Source organism: Haemaphysalis longicornis, unplaced genomic scaffold (assembly GCF_048455015.1).
Source record: "Haemaphysalis longicornis isolate Haplotype H1 unplaced genomic scaffold, Haemaphysalis longicornis Haplotype H1 scaffold_2, whole genome shotgun sequence".
Lineage (NCBI taxonomy): Eukaryota > Metazoa > Arthropoda > Arachnida > Ixodida > Ixodidae > Haemaphysalis > Haemaphysalis longicornis.
Genome location: NW_027526295.1, coordinates 163,938,172 through 163,962,120, shown reverse-complemented (window position 1 = coordinate 163,962,120; position 23,949 = coordinate 163,938,172). Strand labels below are relative to the sequence as shown.

Sequence of the window (23,949 nt, the reverse complement as noted above, 5' to 3'; positions counted from 1 at the left end):
GAGTGCGAGAAGAAGCTTCTGAGCTAGCAGTCTCGTTTTCAGGCATCCACAAGGCACCCATCGTTGAGTCCATTTCACCATGGCATCTCCGCCCTGTGTCATGTGACCTGTCTTTTACGCAATTGAACAAGGACAGGTCACCAATAATGGTGATTGTGTAGCATTTCTTATTTGTGCAGGATAAGTACCGTTGGGCAGAGTTTTACAGTGACGCGTCCAAGACTACAACTGCTGTGGCTTGTGCTGCGCATGGGCCAAACTTTCATGCCAGTAAAACAATGAACCTTTGTAGCAGTATATTCACAGCGGAAGCATACGGCATTTTAATGATATTAAATCACATAGTCCAACATCAAATCTTAAAATCCATCGTATACACAGACTCTCTTAGCGTTGTACGTGCACTTGCATCCATAAAGCGTTCTAAAAACTTTGTCATCAATCATGTTTTTAGGGCTATCATGTCTGCATATGCATCAAACCTTCAAATAACTTTCTGTTGGGTTCCAGGCCACTCTGGAATTGCCGGGAACGAAACCGCAGATCGAATGGCCACTGCTGCTACACCCTTGAATACAGTGGACATAGCAACAGTGCCGTACTCAGACATGAAGCCACACACCAGACACCAACTTCGCAACAGATGGCAAACACACTGGAGTGAACAGACATAACAAGTTACACGTTATAAAACCACGCTTGGGACCATACACCACTGACACACGCAACAAATACACAGAAGCTGCCCTTGCTAGGTTACGGATATGGCACACACATGTCACACACTCGTATCTCCTCACGGGGTCTTCAAGACCTCTGTGTGGCAGGTGTGAAGAGGCCCTATCCGTAGTTCACTTACTCATTCAATGCAAAGCACTTCACACAACACGACGCAAACACTTCCCACACCTATACAGACTACACGTCCCACTTAATCCAGCGTTTTTACTGTCTGACGATCCCACGTTTTCTATCAAGTGCGTTTTTAAATATTTAGAAGAAGTTAAATTTTTAGACCTAATCTCATACCATGCATGAATTCCTGGCCCTATACAAGAGCCATGCTCATTGTCGTTTTCTGATTTTACTTTTGTTTTTGCTGACCTATCTTAGTGTTTACAGTTTCACCTCTCATATATAACCATTGTTTTGGTGCTCTTTGCGCCAGTTGGCCTTACCATCCAACCATCATCATCATCATGAAAGTGTGCTATGCCAAGCCTTCACGCATAGCAGCGGGAAAATATTACTGGCATTATTTATGACGTTTGATGTCTGTAGACTCCAGCCACTGGGCTTCACCGTATGTAGCGCCAATTCGGCCACACTGGTTGATGAAAATTTAAAAAAAGAAAATGAAGAAAGCTCACACTAACGCGTTAGGCTTGAAGGTAGCGAAGCTGTACGCAATTTTCATGACCACCACGGCGGTTTAAGTTCACGATTACAGACGATTCGCTTCTTCTTCGCTGCCGCAGCGACCTTTACTCCATCACTGTCGCTATAAGAGTGAGCTTGCTTCATTTTTTTTTAAGTGATAATTATTGGACATGACATTGAAGGGGTGTACAGTGACGTGTCCTTCTCGTTCCGCGAATGTGTTGCCGCGATTACGGCGAACAGTGAAGTTTTTCTTTTTTTGGCCAATCTCCCTCAGTGGCGGTTACACTTGGCTTGACAAACGTGCGCCGGAGACGCTGGGCGGTCGCCGCGAGCAACGCAGACACGAGCGCTCTGCACTTGGTTTTTTTTTTAACCGCTGGGCGGTCCCCGCGAGGCACGCGCTCACGTGCGCTCGCCATCTTGGTATTTTTAACTGCAGGCACGCCAAATAACGACTTACTGAACAGCTTCGCTGTAAAAAAAAATCGAGCGAGTGGATCTTACTGTGTTCCAGTTTTCCCACATTTCTTCTCGGGGAAATACTCTGGGAAAACTTTGCAGGGTATTCCCCCTAGCATTCAAGGGAATACTCTGCGGGGTGGCTTTCTCTTCAAAACCAATTTCAAAGAGAAATCACCGTTTCAGTTATCGCTATCTGAAAAGCGGAATAACTCGGATGTGCAGGAGCACGAAAAGCTTTTTTTTTTTTTTGTGAACGATAACAGTGCTATTTTTATGGTATCGGAAGGGGCATATTACGACAGTACCTTTCACTCCAGTACCCTATTTGTAAGAAGGAATTGCAACAGCGTGGAATCAATTATCCTGCGATCGAAAGCATAAGACTATAATAGTCGAAAATGATTTGCGAATATATAAGTAATTCGGTTAGGACGAACTTAGTCAAAACTTGGTTACAGAACAAATTACGTGCGCACGCACACACCCTCATACACACGCGCACACGTACACTCACGTACGCACACGCACACGCACACGCACGCACTTTAGGTGAAACGCTAACGAGGCCGGAGCTCCGGTGTCATGAACATCTTCCCAACTTGTGCTTTCTAACTTCAAAAACATATTGTGGCCAAAACTTTACCCAGAACTTCGTAAGGTTGACCTTGGTTTGACAAAAAAAAAAAAAAAAACAACGCTCCTAGCCTGTAAATTGTATTTGACGTTTTTGTTGCCTTCAGCCGTGTAGTTAAATAATTTCAGTATTTTTTCTGTTTTTTTTTATTTTAGAGGGTCAGCCCACTTTAGCTGGGAACCATGCCTCCCACCCCGCCCCCCTTCCACACATTTATTTTGCTCCGCGTCATTCTTCATATCTACCCTGCCTGGGCTTGCCAAAACACATCAGAAGCCCCCATTATTCGCACCCCCACCCTTGAGCAGTGGGAGGCCACGCTGTTCAGTTCGTACCCTGAGGACCAGCGACAATTGGTGGACCGCGCACGCAGGACCACAGCCGCCGCAGGGGCCCTGGACTGAGGGCTTCTCCCACTTTTTGGCGCGAACCTCTTTTACTTGAATAAATGTTCCACCACCACCACCACCACCACCCAAGGGTGTAATCCCCAGGCTAGACTTTTAATGCCTGTCATTGCATAGCTTCAACGATAAGAGCACCCAGAGAGTACCCCTGTATTGAGACTTGCGTCTCTGGTAATGTCCCGTAAACAAAATTTTTTCGCAACCCACAGAACTCATTAAATGAGTTTCTTTCTTTCTCTGCAGCCATTTACTGCTGCATGCAGCATGCACAGCTAAAATATGGGTATTAGACACATTGCGAGGGCAACCACAGGTGGTCCAAATTAATCCGTAGCCCTCCACAGTCACGCGCCTCATAGCCAGGAGTAGAGAGAGGGGAGGGGAGAGAGACAAATGTAGATGTATTTAAAAAAAGGAATCAGAAGGCAGTACTCTTTATGGGATGCTTCGCTCATGAATATTCTTTTTCTTGAGGAGACGCACCAATGGGAATGTTAACATCTTTTTTTTTTTTTTCAACCCACCTCGTCAACTACCGTTCCCTTCTGTTACAGGCCGCCGCTGTAAACATGTAATCTGGAACGGTGTGCCGGCGACGCAAAGAAACCGATGGCAGCATTGGTTTATATTTGCCTCAGAAGTACTATACACAAGCAAAATTACACTGCTATCTACGTTTCCAGGAAATGTCACCGCGCCCGGTCAATAAACCTTCGCCGTTGTCAATGTCCTCCAGAAACGCTATCCGAATCTCCGAATCTCACATGGTGACAGCGTACACAGATCGTTGCCGCAGTTTTAGCTTTAGCTGCCTCGGGCGATTTCTCAACACAGGCCGAATCCAGACGGAAGGGTTCGTTCGTTGCTACGCGGCCTCGTCTTCATCAAGACCGTCGCAGCGTTGTCTCCTTCTTCCAGCTTACCCCTTCTTCCGTCTCTTCAGCGTCCGTCGCGTGATGAGGCGCCGAACGAAATCGGTGGACCGATCGAACGGCGCCCGTAATCCGCCCTAATTGGCGGCCATTAACCGTCGGTTCCCGTATACACGAAGCAGTTGGGCCAGCGAAAGTCCCGCCGTGATATGGAACGCCGGTAGAGCAGGAAGGAGAGCTCGTTTACGGCTCTACGAGCACGACGATCAACGGCCCCGATGACGGTCCTTGCGCGAGCGCATGGTTTACAGCGTGAAAAAGTCGGTCGGAGGGATTAGATCGGTGCAGTCGGGGAAATTGTACGTTGTACGCGGCGCTGATCTGCGGCCCATGAGCCGCGGAGATGGCAGCACGGCAGACGATTGCGTTTATCTGGGGGGTGCCTGAGGGATATATATGCAGGTGGTGACAAATACGACCAGACATGCAGTATATCATGGACTTGATAAAGCGAACGTTATCATGTCAACGCTGCCTAATTGCTAAAGAACTTGGGGCCTTGTTTTGGACAAGCCGCCAACAGCACTGGCCCACTTGAGCGCTGTTCCCCATAATTATCACGTGCAAGATGAACGTGCGGGGTACCGTGGGGTATATAAATCACATACAAGATGAAACAAACGCGGGGTACACCGTGAGGTCTGTCGTGTTTGAACGTCGTGTACGCAGTGATGTCAGCGGCGACACTTTCAGCGTGTACGTTCACCAGGAAGACGGCTTTTCCGTCCGTGAACGTTAAAAAAAAAGGTATTCTGTGGTGCCGTTATCGGAGGTTTTTCTTTCCTTATTTCTTGCTCGTGGAGTTGGACGCGCTGATCGCTAAGCTAAATACTGACTTTTCACATTTTACACGCATTGCTATGTATGCTTTGCGACGTGGGTACGTTGTACGCACGTGGGTTTGTCGCGAGGTCCTGGCAGCTGGATGTAACCTCCGGCTTCTGAGGCGCAACGGATAACGCTAAAAAGCACCGATGACTATGGCGGAGTTATGCTGCTGCCCAAACTTCTTATGAATATCGCTTACTCCACTAGTATACTTTGTCATGAAGGGTGACTTTATCTTGGAATATGCTGGACTGCAGGAAAGCATTTCTATTGATGATTGATTGCAGGGTTTAACGCGCCGACGCAACGCAGCCGATGAGGCGCGCCGTAGTGGAGGGCTCCGGATTAATTTTGACCCCCTGGGGATCTTTAACGTGCGCCGAAATTTCGTACACACGGGCGTTTTTGCTTTTTGCCTTCATCAGAAAAGCGGCCACCGCGGCCGGGAATCGAACCCGCGACCTCGTGCTCAGCAGCGCAACGCCTAGCCACTGGGCCACCGCGGCGGGTATACGAAAGCATTTCTGTGTCCGCACGTATACAATACGGTGCATCACCGCAGCCGTTATCATGACTTTATTCTCATCAACCAAAAATCCTTTCCTCACTAACGGTTCAAATTTGCCGGCATTGCCTGAGTCTTTTTGCATTGCCTGAGTCTCAGTACGAAGTGTTCGGAGTCGACACAAGCAATGACCGAGAAGCTCAAGGCCACCAAAAAGTTGGGCCCGGCGAACCACCACACGGATCTATATAGGGATCTGCTGAATTTAGGGAACCATAGGCTGAGGGCTTTTCCGAGTCTTGTGAAGTTCGGATTTATCGGGTATCCATTGAAGTCCATGTTCATCCACAATCGATGCTCAAAATGAGTTTCGCAGTCGATGTTATGTAAGTTGCACTATTTCTTAACTGGCTCGCAGAGCTTCGTCTCTAAATATTGCTTGTTCCCTCAACGAATCTGAGTGATGCCATAAAAGTAGAGTGGCTACTATCTTTATTTTCTTCCTGTGATGATAACAGAGAGCCCGGGTAAATATTAAATACCATGAGTATTCTTCCGGAGTTTTCTTCCATGAGTATTCTTCCGGAGCCTGTGAATTTGGTGCGAAGCCACGTGCCGCGCACTGACTTTTGTAATTAGTTGCCCTGTCGGTTGAGTCTCCGAGTAAGGGCCTGTAAAGAATTGTTGCGCTTTTATCCTGTGCTCGCAAACTGTGTCCATCATCAGCAGACACATGGGCTGCTACACCTTTGAAGTGCTCATCTGTCTACTTAAAATGCCCGTTTTTGTTTTGTTTTTTAGAAAAACGCGGTTAAAAAAATTAGACGATTATGGGGCGGGCTGCATTTTTCTATCGACGCACCCTGATTAAGTAGAGCATTGTGCTTGAGCACGAGGTCGCGGGTTCCATTCCCGGCTGCGGTGGCCGCTTTCCTGATGGAGGCGAAAAGCAAAAACGCCACTGTGTACGAGATTTCGGCGCACGTTAATGATCCCGACGTGGTCAAATTAATCTGGAGCCCTCCACTGCGGCGCGCCTCATTGCCTGCGCTGCGTCAGCGCGTTAAACCCTGCAATCAATGAATCAATGATTAAGCAAAAAATCGGCTTTGGCCATATTCAGGCCGAAGCCGAATGCTATAACCGTTAACTCATATCTACACTGTGGATGCAAGCATGTGAGCAAATGAATGAACGCATGAATCTAGCTTGACCGCCATTCCCCTGCACTCTTGGGGCAGTGCAAGTCCAGCACCCAAGCCTCAAGGGCGGCTTTGATAGAAGAAATCAGCGCTGTTGATTTAGCAGAAAAGGTTGCTTCATCATATGCACCAACAGCGAAATCTACCGAGCTCTGGCGAGCCCTGGACAAGTTCCTCATTGAACCATCAGTTCCTCCCACTGAAAACGAGCTCCGCACCATTGCGCATGCGCCTGAGTGGTCCCTTCTAGGACTTCCACAGTGCGACGTTTGCAGGGCGGTAATAGTAATAATAGTGGCCATTTACCACAGGAAGCATGCAGGCGGTTTCTGACGCGACTCATTGCGTCCACGCTCTCCAAATTTGTTCAGACAACCGTGCCGACACCTGATAGATCGATGCTCTTTCACTCCTCCTTGTTGATGCTAAGTGTAGCCACCAGGGACGCAAAAGTGGTTCACGATATAGTGATCAGCTCAATTAACCCCATGCAACCAACATCATAACCGACAAAGGTTTTGACGTAATTTCACGTGACCACTCAGTCGAATGCAGTAAACAACAGCGACAACGCACAGAACAACCGTAGGCAGCGCTTGTGCCGTCTTCATGTGTTCTTGTCCCAGTTAATTTGCGCGCAGTTTGTTTTTCGAGATGCATCATTGCCAACTCGCCCAACTCTCAACCCTTTTTTCACAGGCATGTATTTCTCCGTGTATATATAATAGCCACAACATTCTCTGCGTGACTGCGATTTCTCGTTCACTTTCGACTCTAAGTACCATAATTCGCAAGCACGCTCTTCGCGCCGCAGGTTACCCGAACTACTACACTAGATCGTTACTAGCACCTTCGGCAAGTTCATTAAAATCACCTGCGGTAACGGTAACAAAATCACCTGCGGGCGCGCAGAGGGGGATCACGCCTGGCGTGATCGCCCGGATCGCGAAGGACAAGTCAGCGGCGCAAGTATCGCGCGCGCCTGCACGTGCCAAAATTAACGCCTAAGGCGCCGCCTTTAATTGCGTCACGCCCGCCGCAGGTAAGAAAACGGGGGCCGGCTCGCCGGCACAATGCCTTTGTCTCGCGAGGGAAAACAAAGCGGGCGCGACGAAGCGAAAACAGAAGCTCACTGCCGCGCGCTACTTCCAGGGTCGGGGGGCGACCTTTTCCTGTCCGCGCAGCAAGGCGGCGAGAATTATGGCCGGGCGCTGCAGATTAGCCATCGACGCCGCGTTACTGCGTTTCTTCTCGGCGTGGCATACGCCACCACCAGGACCTTCTTGTTACAGGATCAAACTTGAAATAGGAAGGCGGGAAGGGGATCGGCGCAACGAGTGCATGATCTAAGCTATAATATTTTAGTATCGTGTGGTATAGAAGTGTGTGAGACGTGATTTAACTAACAAATTGCATTTCTTCGTTTCTTGTGAGCACAGTACCTTTTTCGGTTCGTAATGAACGCACTAAGCCTCACAGCGTCACCTTCGAGCGCGTACCTTGGTTGGAAATTAGAAGCGAAGAAATCAGCTTTGATCGCATACAATGATACACTTATGACGTATATGATAACTGTTGTCTATTTAACCTGCTTGCTTCATACCATTGCCCATTCTGTTATCGAGGGAATGGGTTACAAAAAAAAAAAGAGACTGCAGTAATAAAATGACATCAGTAGCCTTGTTTATTGTTGGGTTAAATTCGACTTGAGGGATAGCAAAATGTACGTTTGTCATAAATTATACCGATAATTTGGCGCTAGCCTTTCGATCGTATAACGAGGAATAGCGGTCTAGTTTCCTGTGGTGAACTAGCGATACTCCCTATTCTCAGCTCCTGGCAATCGGAGCACATCTTTCACGTGTCATCGCGCGTGATTGAGCGTAGGCCATTGACATAAAACTGGCGTAATTGGCGTCGATGTGCCGGCGCCCAGTTCAGACCGCGCTCAAATGGACGTATCACGCGCGGGCCCCTCCCTTTTATTTTCCCGCGCTTTTTTTTTTTCCTTTTACCGCTGTTTCCGCGTAATGGTTATCGACTGCCCTAATTTATTATCAAGGCCGCTATTCTCTGCGGTCGCGGGTAAATGGGCGACAAGATGGAGAAACCTGAACGAAAGAGGGGAAATGCACACGAAAAAAAAAATAATAATACAAGCGCTGAGACACAAATGACGCCTTACGAACACGTTTCTTTGGCGCCTCCTTTCATTTTTGTCTTTTTTAGCCAACGGCGAAGTGGTCTCTGCGAGCAGCAACGAAGTGGACGGACGACGAAGTGTCTGGCCGCGAGCGCTCTCGACCATGTGATTAGCGGGATTTTAGTCTTTGTCGAACTTGCCCAATTGCTGGCGTCCGTTGTAGAGGCGCCGCCACGAAGATCCGACCGCACGTGCGTTTCGTGTTTCTTCCTTTTTTGAGACCTCCGTGAGTGAAAACCGAAGGAAGAGTACACATTGGATAAAAATAGGTTGTTTCGAGGCCGTTGCTCTTTCGCGGGCGTTTATTCGGCGTGAAGTTCTCCGAGGCGCGAATGGGCAAGGTGCGCACCTTTGAAAGAAAAGAATTACACACCGGCGGCGCAGCGGCGCGAAAGCATCCGAGGCATGAACAATGGCTGTAGTACGATGAGTGCTTTGTAAAAACAATGAAAACAACAACAACGACGACGACGACGACAATGACGACGACGACAACGGCGACGACAACGACAACAACGACGACAAGGACAACAACGACGTCAACGACAACAACGACAACCACGACGACGACAACAACAACGATGACGACAACAACAATGACGAAGACGACGACGACGACAACGACAACAACGACAACAACGACGACGACGACAACAACAACAATGACGATGACGACGACAACGACGACGACAACGACGATGACAACGACAACGACGATGACGACGACAAGAACAACAACAACAAAATATGCAGTAATAATAATAAGGAGAATATAATAGTATAAAAGGAATGGGTAAAGTCGACAAAACTAGTCACTTCCGCGCTGGAACGGATTGTCGGAAATATAAAGAATCTTCCTTTTTTATGCACTTAGATCTGATTACTGTTGTTTCAAACATGACTTGCCAAATAATCGGCTCAGGCGACCGCCTTCAAGTACGAGAAAACGAGGCAGAAGCGATTTTGCCTAATAATTATTTGTTCATGTAGGGAAATTTGCTCAAATGCTTGTACTTCTAGGGTGACTATTCGTAATTATTTGGACTAGTAGAAAAGTGTTCTTAGCATCGAGAATGCCATTTCTTTGCGTTGCAAAAGTCTCCGTAGTACGTAGTTAGTACAGACAACTTCTATGCGTTCTTACGCAACCTGTAGCATGGTGGATTTTAAAATTATAGACCAGTTGGAGGTTTTTATTTGTCCCCGCTAACCGGAGCTCGTGGAGCTTCTTTAAAACTCTGTCCAAGCCATGCCTTGTCTGATTCGAGAACACAAGTGTTGAGTAGCCCAACGGAAACCCGCTGGGGCGGCGTGGGGCCTACGCGGTTCGTGGACACAACGCCCCCCAACAGCTTTCCGCAACTCGTGCCACATAATGACGCTACGCGAATGATCGCGCCGGCGCAGCTGTGGACACCAGCTGCACGCATTGAGGCTGTGCAATATCGAGCGTGCTTTGTCCCTGGTCGCCGCTGAGTAGAGCAGCCCGCACACTCCTCCTGAGTGGTTTCGTGACGGGCGTCCTGCAAGCTTCGTGCTCCTTTCCCTCCGGCTTTGCTCGAGAAACTCGCCCCGGTTATTTGTATACAGTGCGCCCGGACAGGGGGATACTCGAGAAAAAGAGATATTCGATCGCAAAAGCAAAGTTTTATTTTCTCCTGTGATCTAGGGTTGACCCAGGAAGCAGTTCTTTAAGACTGTGGTTCTCAAATGGGGGTCGAGGACCCCAGGGGGTCCGCTAGAGCATTTAGGGGGTCCGCGAAGCCTCATCCAAAACTTTACCCCCCCGCCATTTTTTCCTCCATTTTGAGAGAATTTGCTGGCAGTGCATAGAGGTGGCTTAGCCACATGAACGTTAAGTTTCTCCGCTCAGCACAGATTTAAATTTTTCGTTTAGCGCAACACGCCAGATATGAGAAAAACACACAGAAAAGGCAGTGTGTAAGGGCTCAGAATACCTTTATATTCAAGAGTAAATTTGTTAAGATTCTGACACGGATAGAAAAGTCGAGCTTAAAGGGCCGACATCAAATAAGGGGGTGGGCGACCGTAGCTGCAAGCGCAAATTGCGTGACATCATGACCCCAAGCAACATACATTTCATTCGTGGGCTCCCCCATCACTTTCGGAAGACTTACAAGGGTCCCCGGTGCACTCATGGCTGAGAACCACTGGTTTAAGAGATCATGATTCATTCCACTGTGTGAAGGTGGATAACCATCGAAGCTGTTCAGAGCATGACGTAGAGGTGGTGCCGAAGTTTGAACTAAAATACCAACTCCTTTATTCTTAGCTAACTAATCCTGACAAGCAAACTAAATTCGGTGGTTTGATAGAGTCGCCTCAGCGGCCAATTGTCGTGTGTAATTCCTGTTGGTAAAGTTCTGATAAACCCATAGCTATAACCGTTTTGTGTAACTGTACGCCTACCGTAAATGAGCATGTATTGGCTGCGGACGGGAATTATGTAACGTTTGCAACTTCACTGTGAACTAATTATGACACGTTAACAAAACCCCGAATTAATTATGCAGTCGTCCTACTTGCTAATTGTCATATAACTGTTTTATGGACAGTTTGTGCAGTGCGTTTGGGCAGTAAGTACTCGATAAAAAGGATATGCTTGCGGAATTTTCTATGGCATCCCATTTACGGCTAACTTTGTGCGCACCTCTTGAAAAGTAATGAACAAAGAATCTGGATCTTTGAATGCCAATATCTTCCTAAGTGGAAGCACTAGCATCACCCCAGCACGTATAACAAAGCCAGTGCAAGAAGCCCATTATTTTGCGAATTAACCGGGTCTTTCGCATTCTTTTCCGAAGTAGGAGAGGATTTTAAGGATTTTTGTGCCGTTCCAACGCACAGGTTTTTTGTGTGTCAACATTAATGCCCACACTGCCAGCACTAATGCGAGAGCAACGACGTCTCTTCCCCCTCCATACATTCAAACAATAGAGACACAAATTGCTCAGACATCGCGCAGAATGCAATTTATAGGTCGGCGCAGGTCTGCACATGCCGCTCAGTCAGGGAACCAACACAGGTTATACGCAGCAAGAGACGAAGAAACGTCAAACAAAAAAATAAATTCATAACGTCAAAGGAGAAATGAGTACCGCGCAAAGTGGCCTTTGGATGCACGCTCATGAACTAAAGAAACAGTAATCTACATTATGCGGTATGTTACATAATATATAATACCTTAAAATGCACGCATATTATTATACGTGTCGTATATAAACGACGCAATCGCTTTTTTCTTTATTTCTTCCAACATATAAATGAGTCAAGCCAGCCGCCAGTGGTTTGGACTTTATCATATCAAGTAAGAAGTCCACTGATCGATACACAATTAAGCAAAACTATTTGTTGTTTCCACATGTGTCCGAATTTTTGCTGTCTCCCTGTCTCGCGAAAATTTTCGAAGGCACAATTGGTTATAAATATATTACGTTTTCTTTTTGTTTTTGCAAGACATTGTCACTTCATGTTTCACGTGTCCCAAATAAAATCTACGGCTGAAGACAAGTGAGCGTCTAGGGTTCCCCTTTCTTTCTTCGTCCTCGTCTTTCTCTCGTCGGTGAAATGTATTCAAAACACGCAGTAGCACGTCCTCTTCAGGAGAACTGAGGTGTTCCACTTTACGATGCACGTTGCTGTGTGCGCCACAAACTACCGCGCGGCATCTCATCTAAGAGCACTTCTCGAACTACTAGTTGTTACATAGTATAATCATGTTATTACGAGCCGGCTTGGCCGCTGGGCCTTGCGCATACAAGAGTTATCCCATTCCGGCACGTACTAGCCTGGCTGTTTGCATGAAGACCCCGACTGCTTCTCCCGTTGCTCTGTCGGCTCGTCTGTACCAACCTACCTCGGTGATCCCTCCGGCCTGCCAACAATTTTGGATTCACTACGCCTTTGTGACGAGCAACATTTGAAGGCTTGAAATTAGTAAGGCTTGAAATTAGTAAGGCGTAAGGCTTGAAATTAGTCGAGCTGTACGCAACCTTCACAACCATCACGAAGGCGATTTGCATCTTAGTTGCCGCAATGACCTTAACTCCATCATAGCTTCTTTCATTTTTTTAAAGTGATAATCCCATTGGAGCGTGGGCTATGACGTGTCTTTGTCGTTCCGAGCAAGTGTTGCCACGATTACGGTGAACGCTGGAGCTTTTCTTTTTTTTACCAGTCTTGGTCAGTCTTCCTAAGTGGGTATGCATGGCTTGACAAACGTGCGCCGGGGACGCTGGGCGGTCGCCGCGAGGCACGCACACACGACATCTCGGCATTTTCTTGGTTTTGTTAACTTCTGCGCGGTCACCGCGAGGCCCGCGCACACGTGCGCGCGCTCGACAATTTCTTGGTATTTTTAACTGCGGACACGAAAAATTACGACTTACTAAACAGCTTCGCTTTTAAAATATCGTCTGCTCCAGTCTTTAAATTTGGCAGTCAAACCTGGGATCTCCATTTAGGCAAATCATGGCTCTTTTCTTCAGTGCAAGGCATTAGAGCGTAAATGAAATCACTAGAACACGTGTCTGGTTTCGAACGCAATCAACAGGTAGAGAAAACGAGCTCTGTTGTTAATAGGCAGCTCCCAGGAAAACTTCAGCGCATCCCCAAGTAGAGCTCCTGACCAGATCCACTGCATCGTTGACAACGCCTTCTGTAGCCGACACCGCGACGACGTTCAAAATAACAAGGAAAAAAAAATCAAAGCCCCTTTCTTACGAGAAAGATATTTAAAACGCGAAGCTCTCTCCCATGCAACTTGAGCCAAAGTCAAAGTCAAAGTTAAAGGCTTTAATCCAAACTGTTTCAACCGTGTCGGGATGGCGCAGCCGGATAGACGTCGGGTTCATAGCGTGAGGGTCCCAGGTTCGATTCCGACCAAGGGCAGCGTTTCTGTCTTGAGGCGCTTGATGTCGCTTTCATCGTCATTGTTTTGTGAAACCCATTGTGCAAAGCTGGCTTTCCTGCTGTGCGTTTCCTCTTTTCCGCGCGCCCTCAGTGAAGCATAAAAAGCTGCGCTTCAAAAAACGTACAAACAATAATGGTGAAATCACTTTCACCCAACAGAATCGCATTTACACGCTGGTCTTATGCACTACAAATAAATGTCAGAACTGACGTAGGCTGATACCCGATACAAGTTCCGCAGTGCAGCACTTAGAAGTGATCGTCAAACTGAATCACACTCGATCCAGGTGAAAGTCCGGCATCCCCAGGACACTGTCGCTGCTCCCTGCACCGTCTTTGGGGAACTGAAGCCCGCCGAAAGTTTTTCCCACGCGGGACACTTAAAATGCATTCGTCTGAAATATTGTGCAGTACAAGTCTTTTATGCGTTGTGCGAACCGGAAACTCCGCCCCCACGCCCTCTCAACCTTCAAGACGGTCCACAAAATCGCACGAGGTCATTTCCAGGTGTGTGTGTTGAACGGTATTGGGCCAGGACGCCGCAGCAGGTATGCTGTCCGACTTATTAGTCGGACAGTATACCTGTATAGCCTATACCAGTGGTCTTTTCCGACACAATGCCCTGAAACAGGCAGAACGGCTTGCGCGTATTTCTAGTGTAAAATAATTCTTAAATTCCCACAAACGCCTTGTTGGCGAGGCGCTCTGCAAGGCACTCACAAGACAAGACACGCAACCCGATTGCGCGCTGAATGAACACCTGGGCCAAGAGGCGTTGCCCGTAATGAAGGGCATGATCGCCGGAATCGCGAAGGACAATTAAGCAGCTAGCACGCGGGGTTGGGAATTAATACAGCAGCGTTAGGACCTTCACTTGACGAAGTGGACGCCTGTGGTAGTGTTTAATTTCGTCATGCCCGGCTCTGAAAGTAAAAAAAAAGAAACACAGAAGGGCCGGACAGCGTCACGTACGCACAAAGGCTTTGTTTCGCGCGGGAAAACAAAGCTGGCGCGACAAAGCGAAAACAGAAGCGCGAGCCGCCACGTGCTCCAGTTAGCGCAAGGGAGGTAGGGGGGACGGGGAGACTTTTTCCGCCTCCTCGCTAGGTGAAAGGGCACGAATTGTAAGGTGACGTCATTGCAGGTTTAACTATCGACGCCACGTTACTGAGTTTCATCACGGTGACCTTCTGTGCGGAGAACCGATCGTATACTTGCTGGTGGACCAAGGATGGAAGAAGGGTGTTTCTATAAAAAGATCGGGAACTGCCCGACCTGGTTTAATCTATCAAATAACATTTTTCCACTGCCTGTACGGACATCACATCTTCGGGGGTATACATGACGCCTCAGAGCACTAGTTTAAAACGCGTTGCTGTCGCCGCCAGGTCTAGTAGGGAATCTGTTTTAAAGCCATGCACCCGCCGCGGTGGTTCAGTGGCTAAGGCGTTGTGCTGCTGAGCACGAGGACGCGGGTTCGATTCCCGACCCAGGTGGCCGCTTTTCTGATAGAGGCAAAAAGCAAAAACTCCCATGTGCACGAGATTTCTGGGCACGTTAAAGATCCCCATGTGGTCAAAATTAATCCGGAGCCCTCCACTACGGCGCGCCCCATCGCCTGCGTTGCGTCGGCGAGATAAACCCTACAATCAATCAATTTAAAGCAAAGCGTTATATGCCTCACCGATGGCGTTCCATACAGCGCCAAAATTCATTGCAGAAAAGCCAACTATATGCAATGGGTTTAACAAAACGACGACGACGACGACGACGATGACGACGATGATGATGATGATGATGAACAAAGGCATATCAAGCTTTTCAAGGGGAAAAACACTTCCCCTGGTCGCAATCGAAACTGGATCTCTCGCGCTATGAAGCCGACGTCTATCCGTTTGCGTCATTCCCACCCGGTCAAAGCAGCTTCGCGTTTTTACCATATTTCTCTTAAGAAAGGGGGCTGTGATTTTTTTAGTTGATAGGGGAAGTCGCGTTCCACAATGCCACACACTGCTGCCACGGTGAAACGAAAAACAAACAGGTAAATAGGAACCAGAACACAAATGATCGAAGCTTATGTTTCGCAAGTGCAGGACGCTGTTTGTACATGTGTATTCTACAATTATTGCGTTCTCCTAACTGAGCCATGCGATAATTTGACTTTTTTTTTCTTGGAGAGAAATGACATGGGTTCTTTTTTTTTTTTTTTTTGTTCTTGACATTTTCTCGTTCGACTTTCATGTGCTCGCGATGGCTGTTAGCCCGTGAAGGAGGTAGTCGCATAAAGCCTTTAATAGAACTCTCCCAGTGATATAAAAAATAAACACACACACTGAAATATTTAAGCTACATTCATTCTATAAGCTCTAACAAAACCTTTTTGAAATAGTGCTCTGAAATGACGATGCGGCAAACGTGTAAAGGCCAATAGCCGAACACGAGCTCAACAACGCTCCTTTCAAAGCATGTCTCCCAGGAGTAATTGGGCGTCGTCGAGCATGCGCCGCTAATATATACAGCCAGAGTTGTTGCGTCAATTTGCGGGAGTCAGTACTGAGTGCGCGCAAATAGACGTATACCGCCGCGAGCCCTTCCCTCTTAGACCCGTGCGCTTTTCTTTCCTTTTCCCGCCTAATGGCTGTTGACTTGTCGATTTGTCAAGGTCGCTTTCCCTTCGGTCGCCATAAATGAGCGCCAAGTCGACGAAGGCGCAACCAAAGAATCCGAGTATGCAAATGAAAACAGAAAAAAAAACCGAGAGCAAAGCGTGCACGGCATCTAAACACCAAGGACGGCGTATACACACACGTTTGTCAAGCTATGAAGTGTACCCTGCGTGCAAAAGAGCGACTGACGAAGTGTGTGAGCACACGCTTTGGTTTCTGTGATTAGCGGGGTGGCTGTCTGTCCAGTTTGAAGTATGTTAGCGTCCGTTCACCACGGAAATCAGACCACACACACGCACATTGCGTTACCGAGTGGGCAAGGAAAAGTATGCACTGGTATGCACAGGTATAGCTTGCTTAGAGGCCGTTGCTCTTTTTCGGCCGTTTGTTCAACGCGACACTTCTGGTGTGCACGAATCAGCGAAGTGTTCGGTTTCTAGAAGAAGAAAAAAAATTGTGCTCTTGATGATGCGGCAGCACGAAGGCGCCGCAAATTTTGAGTGCCGTGCGCACCTGAGCAGATAGTTACAATCAAGGCTTACAATAAATCGATCAATCGATCTATCGATGGATTGATTGATTGATTGCCCGGTAACGCAATGTGCGTGTGTGGTCTGATCTCCGTCGTTCGTTCGATTGATTGATTGATTGATTGATTGATTGATTGATCGATCGATCGATTGATTGATTGATTGATTGATTGATTGATTGATTGATTGATTGATTGATTGATTGATTGATTGATTGATTGATTGATTGATCGATCGATCGATCGATTGATTCGCATTCTGTAGGACCGTGGGGTTCGATTCCGGACCCAAATTCACCCAAAGTAGTTCTCTTTACTTTTGTTGTTCTTTCGTCGTCGGCTATTTTCGGAACCGTCGATTGGTCACGCCGATGGCTTAACCACTCAGACACCGCGGCGAGTGGCCACAAAGCTCACCAGCATAGTCATATAAGCGAGTGAGCGAGCGAACGAGTGAGGCGCTTCCTCAACCTGGTTTTTGTAAATGTCTACACTTACAAGAGGCCCGCAAGGTGTAATTAGCGCGGCTGCAGTGCATCGTGGGATGGGAGCAATCGTCGTTGTCTCTGTCGGTCACGTTCTGCCGATCGGACGAATCAGGGCCATGGCTACGTCATGATCTGTACGCTACTTGCCGGAAGGAAGCATTGCAGCGCGCGTCAAAGTATCAGCGGCGTCGCCTCGGGCCTGCACTGAGTAGGGTGCCTCGATGCACGCGCGTCTGGCATCGAGGCACCATAGGACTGACTGCTGCCGGCGGCCGCGCTTGCACTTCTCTCAAAGTTGTTTTTGCGAGCCTCACCCCCGACTGGTAAGCTCTGTTGGATAGAAAACTTGTTCGTACGGTACGTTCATCTACAGCACTATTTTACACCACGCGTCCGTAGACATGTTTCGAACTTTCGGCGTTTCAAATGGGTGAGAGTGCATGCTTAAATACTATTCGGATAGATGCGGCCTGCCTTCTATGTCGGGGGCGAGTCGAACGAGCGATCCATTCTACCCTTGCGGCCGGGCTGATGGAGCACCGGTCCGCTCATTTGCTCCACTCGTTAAGATCTGCGCGTGCGTCCATACGCTTCGCGCGCATTTCTTCGTTGGTTGTCTGCGTGGCGCCAGCGAAAGTGGAGCGGCTGTGCGCGCGTCGCACGCGACGCGGGCGTGACTGGGCGTCGAGCGGACGGAAGGGGGGCGTGGGAGCGAGCCTTCGCGCCTGCGGTAGCGGTAGCTGTACGCGCGTGCGTTTGTACGGCTTGCACACCGCCTCAGAGCAACAGCAGCTCCGAGGCGGGGCGGTGTGGTACAACGGCACGCGCTGCTGTGTCTAGCCCGCTGATTTTGCATAACGATGCAGTAGAATCTAAGATCAATCGCGTTGAGGTATAGTTTGCCCGACTATTTTGTTTTTCATCTTAACCAGCGCTGACTAGATGTGAGAGAAGATGGAATATGTAAAATCTGGGCCACTTTGCAGGTGCGTTTTTGGTGCATCGTTTCGTACTTGTTATTCGAGCGCTTTAGAAGCGCACGGGTGCCCGAGGCAGGGAATTGACATAAGTTGCTACTAACATCTGAATAGAAAATCATAATTAGAGACTCTGCAGAATTGGGCGGTCTCTTTCCGTAGCGGAATTACATCAAGTGCTTCACCCACCCCTTGACTACGCGCACCTCACCCTCCCCGACACCTTCACAAAAACTAGTTGCGTTAAGTTGCGTTAGATACGTGTTGCGAAGCCCGTTGCGTTGGTTTGTGGACACAAGTTTTGATGTGCGGGCGTACTGTTGGGTTACCTTGCATTTTCTGTAGCGTCACCTTCTGTGAACCAGCTGCGCATCGTGTTGGTGCCTTTTTGCGTTGCCCGTGAGAACTCGTCGCTAATTCCGTACCTCTGAGCGTAGCGAAATAATTTTCATTTGTTTAGGGTTCGTTGAGAAGTTCAGCTGCGCAGTACGCCGAAGCCTCGCATCACACGGCGCCAATTATAGAACAAAAAATAAACATATCTGACCACTTGAAGGGACTCCGCTGCCGTAAGAACGTGTTTACTGCGGGAAGGTAACGGTTAAAATACTAGGAGGCACTTCTTCCTGAGAGGAAGCTTCAGCAGGATTTGATCGCCATTCCACTCCGTTAGCAGCGCGTACGCACTGATGCCGGCGAAAAACACACGCCAAGCTACCGGCGACGAACGCAAGGCGACAGCGCGCACTATACCCGCTATAGAGGACTACTGCAGCTGTTGTATAGTGTAAAAGAAGAAGGCAGAGATGGATCACTGCTGCCTCTCAGGGATGCAAGGTCATGGAATGGTCCTGGTGAGAGAAAAAGAACAACAAGGGGTGGGATGGTGAGAGGAACGCGAACACAAGCACAAGTACAAGAACAAGAAAGGCACAAGTACAAGTGGTCTCGAAGGTCTAATACCGAGGAGCATGACCATTGCTGTGCAGGCGTTGTATGCGCAGATGTAACGAAATTAAAGAAAAAAAAAGGGTTTCTCGTACGAAGGTGCGAATATAACAGATTAGAGAATCCTTAAAGGCAGCCACAACCAAGTTTTAGAAAGCAAGGGAAACGCCATTTTTTTATCCTTCATCTGCTTATTTCGCGAAGTTTTTTTGAATTGATGTAGATGACTGCATTCTTATAATTCGATTGTTCTTCATCTCCTTACTACCATTTGAAGTCGGTTCTAATGCCAGGAACACAGGCCCCAATGCTTCCCTTCAGAGTCGTAAATGGATCTAGAGTGCGCGCAAATAATCTTTGTTAGTCTACTCATCCTAAACTCGTGCCATATTTAAAAAAAAAAAAAAAGAGAGAGAGAACCAGTCGGTGCTTGTCGTTTTTCCCCATCTGCCGCAGCTGATGAGGCTTGTGTGAAATTCTAGCCAAAGGGAATAACCTTCCTCAATCCAGATCGCGTGCGCGGGCAGTTCAGCAAGATTCCGCCCGAGACTATACAGTTCATGGTCACGAAGAAACTCCGCACACTACGCCACTGCAGAAGTTACAGCAGCTCTTTTGACGGGTGCTTTGAAGCTGCCCGCAACTCGTGCCACATAATGGCGCAATGTGAATGGTCGAGCGCAACTGTGGACACCGTCTGCACGTTTCCGGGCTGTGCAATATCGAGCGCGCTTTGTCACGAGTTGCCGCGGAGTAGAACAGCCCTTACATTGCACGCTTCTCCTGCTTGGGTGGTTTTGTGACGAGCGTACTGCATGCTTTGTGCTTCGTCCCTCCGACTTCTCTGTAGAAACTCGCGCCGGTTATTTGCATACAGTACACTCGGACAGGGCTATACTCGAGAAAAGAAAATATACGATTGCGAGGACAGAACTTCCTTTGCTTTCTAATTTACGTACAAGTTCTTTAAAAAGTGGTGATGAGAAGAAGAAGCACCAACATCGCCCCGCAATGCGTAACACAGCCACTTACAAAACGCTGTAGCATGGTCGTGACTTTGCTTTCACATTTTAAGTGCAGAGCCATTTGGGGGCTCGCTTTGTCGTCGTAGCTCGCTCGCTGGACACAACAAGGCCCCACGACGTTCCGTCGTAGCGGCTGTCTTCGCGGCGTAACCGAGAGGTTTTGAAAGCCAAGCGGTTTATATAGACATATAAGCGTTCGAAACTCGTGAACCGCTGGCGCTTGTCATACATCTCCCCGTTGTTTAGCACAAAGAAAACTGCGTGTACATTTGAGACGTAATTAACCGGCAGCGACCGCTTTGATTTAGTTAGGAGCGCTTGCTGGGTTGCTTTTTACGATAGTAAGCGAAGAAAAGTGGCAGTGCACCGCCAGCACGTACGGGAGGAAAAGCAAGCACAAAAAGAACAGAACTCCCGCTAGCGCTGTAGGGGGCGCGCGAGCACTGCGGAGGCGGGAAATTTGAATTGCATTGGGTGGTAGCAGTGAGCGCGTAACGGCGCTACACCCCACTCTGGCGAATCACTGCTGTGCACTTCCGCTAGCTTTCACGTTGAGTGGTACGGCTTTAATTTTTTGTCTTGTTCAATCTGGGGGTGATGAAATTGTATCTGGGATGGCCATTTTTCAAATCTTCCGCGTATGAAGCGGTGTTGACAAGCGCTGATTCCCACGTTATGAGAGAATGTTCTGCATTTGGGCGGAAACGTCCATTAGCTGGACACATTTATATCCTATAGCGAAGATGAGCCAAGGGAGTCTCCCGTCATGAATCACAATCGTGGTATGATTGTCCGACTACAGTGTGATTCCGCTCACGTATGTACTTACTTAAAAAAATTTTTTACAAGCAAAATGTCGACTGATGTCCGCAACAGTAAATTGTAAAGGAGTTTCGCACACGGTGGCCTTTCGATCCACGTTCGGTAACCTACTTCACACAGTACGCTGCACTGTTTTTTTTAATAGGCCGTACATACACGTAAACCATTCAATATATTGCAAAACCGCACGACCGTTCGTTACTGCCCCGTACTTGAGCGAACGAGTCCCACGGGCGGCCCGCCGTATAGGGAGCAGTGAACCGAATGACGCAACCGCAATCTCCCCCAAGCGACAGAAGACAGCCGAGACACGAGCACGACGCATACACCGCGCGAGCGGCAAAGCAGGCGTGCGCAAAGCCGGCCGCTGTGCCGCATACATATACGAGCGACGCGTACGAGCGCGCGTCGCGTGTAGCCGGTGCCGTTTTGCGTCGAGAGCTCGTGGTCAGGCGCCAGTGGCGTGGCGCGCACGCGGAAACAAACCACGGAGGAGCAACTCCTGGGAGACTAAGCTGTCAGGTGGTCGCTACGGCCTGAAGGGACGCGCTTGAAGAGCCTAGTTGCTGATGCTGTTAGGCTTCACCTGGCTGCGGCTGCGCGACGTGCGCCGCTGTCCAAACGCTGTCAGAATGAAAGTACGCGAAATACTTAAGACCCCACCACGCGCCGCTGTCCGGTTTGCTGCTCCGGAGTGCCGCGGAATCGGTTGGTGTCGCGTATATGTGGGACTGCGGGCTCCCACGACGATTAAGCGGAACAGCGCGCCTCTCCGTTGGTGGAAAGGGCGGAATTTCGCAATCTTACTGAATGCTCGCGAGGCCCAAAAATGTGTTATTCCAGTCTCGGCGGACATTGAAGTGCCCGTATTGTTTTTGCGATGAGCTACCTATGCGAGGCGAGGCGCTATACATTAAGCGACAAGAATATTGAAAAGCGATTATGTGAACCGGTAAGGCGACAATTCAGCGTAGCCGTTCTAATGGTGCACTGACAGTGCAATTACGATGCGACATTGTGATGCCGCTACGACATTGTGGAGAAGAAGACTTCGCGGCAATTATGCCAATAATATGCCATGCGCGCAGGACGTTGGGTTTTGTACGATCGCAGACAGATCCTTATTTCGTCCATGATTGCGGGCTCTATTACGAGCGACGTAGCTCTGGAAACTCTGCGTCATGAACTATACAGCCGATCACTAACTCCACTAACAGCACCGCTGACAGCTGCACCGTAAAAAAAAAAAATCTAACGCCCCTTTTAGAAGAAACATGGTTGAAACGCGAAGCTTTCTCCGATAAAAATGCAAATTGCGCGATCCAATTAGCCAAAGTTCGAATCTGCGATACGCTGAGCTAACCGAATGTTTATGATTGCCTATCAGTTTGTGATTGGGTCACCTGAATTTGCTTATTCGGTTAGCTTAGCGTTGTGGTTGATTTGGGCTTCCCATTGGCTAATCGCGTGGTGTGATTAACGTGCCATCTTGGCGCCAATCGTAGAAGGCTTTCATCATCATCATTATAGCTAAACCGTATGACGCTAAACTACATTCTTCTAACACAATGGATCTCGTTATGCACGTAACGGCATACCCATTGTTTATGTGGTGCGTGATTGATGTGCCCTTTGTGGACACTCATTGTGTAAAGTTGGCTTTCCTGCAGTAAAGTTCGCTTTTCTGCAGTGCGTTCTTCTCTGACACCGCCACAAGTACTTGCGTGGCCGACTGAAACCCATGTTCCATTACAAATCTCTGGGAGTGGTTATGTGGAACCTAGAGAGTGCATTGCTGGGCTAGTTGGTTCATAATGTTCAGAAAAGGGGAAACCAGCGAGCAGAACGCAGGACAAGAGGTGGAGGCACACACACAACACCGCTGGTGTTTGGTGTGTGAAGAGGTAGAGGCACACACACAACACCGCTGGTGTTGGGTGTGTGCCTCCTCCTCTTGTCCTGCGTTCTGCTCGCTGGTTTCCCCTTTTCTGAACATTATGTGGAACCATACGCTGCCGCGGTGCGTGATGGGAGGGGTTGGTCAACTCGATCTTGCTTAATGCGCCATTACCAGGTGCGCTGTGTAAGCGTATAGCTGTACGGTGGTAGAGGCAGTACTAAAGCACTCCGAATACAATTTTAACCAGCGAGCCCGTCCATGACAGGGGTTCAGGTGGAGAATCCAGAGCGCCGTAATATATGCTGTAATACGTAAAGCGAACGGGCCTCTGTATTGAGTGCGCCACGACAAACGATACGACTTACGACAGCGCTTCTGCAATTTGCCGCACTACGTCCTCGAGGTGTCAACTATTTTTAGGATGCTCCATAAATCAACTGTATACAGTTGAATTGTTTCTTAAACCACCGGCGCTAATTTAAAAGGTTCATTTTGAGGAATGCATGCTCTCTAGGTGTTAACCAACACACCAATAAACGGCTTCGTAGCAACCCGCGAATCTCGCTAACATATGGTATGGGAACATTTTGGGGATTATGCTAGCATGGTAACGATACAGCCAATAAGTGGCTAATGATAATTTGCTGCCAAACTAAAATCAGTAATTATATCAAGATATCGATCGATGTTTCACAAACCCCCGTTAGGTGCTTTATAGTCGGCCTATTGTCCCCCTGTTCAGCTGCTTTATGTATAACGCGCCGTAGACGAGCGGACTCAAACGTTTACGATGCGCGGTGCAGTGCGCGCCACGAGTGACCTCGTGAATCCATTTCATGTAGTGCATCTAATCACCGAGCGCTTCTCCAGTGATTAGTTTTGCATAGTGGTTATGTCGCTACGGGGCGGTTTGATCGCTGGGAACGCCGCCTGCCCCTAAATTTCGTTGTGTGCAAGCCTGGTCGTTTGCATGAAGGCGCCGACTACCTCTCCCGTTGGACTGTCGACTCGCCTTCCGGCACTCCCTGCAGCACACTCTCCATTGCAGATCACTCCGGGGACGAGCAGCAGTGCAATGCATCTCTACACTCCTAACAAGGCCAAGC

The 23,949-nt window shown here is 48.5% G+C and overlaps 1 protein-coding gene across 4 annotated transcripts in view; it reads left to right on the top strand.

The window, feature by feature from the left end:
- The window catches only part of LOC144169424 (uncharacterized), a 122,936-nt gene that overhangs the window by 77,621 nt on the left and 21,366 nt on the right, over positions 1-23,949 (top strand). Inside the window, exon 1 of one of the 4 annotated variants that reach the window (XM_077698558.1) lies at positions 17,348-17,494. The exons of 2 other annotated variants lie outside the window; for them this stretch is intronic. In XM_077698558.1, the coding sequence (XP_077554684.1) occupies positions 17,393-17,494 (102 nt within the window). In that variant the 5' untranslated portion in view covers positions 17,348-17,392. Of the gene's footprint in view, positions 1-17,347; positions 17,495-23,949 lie in introns of those variants that run through there. One more of the 4 variants, XM_077698557.1, reaches the window with a different exon arrangement.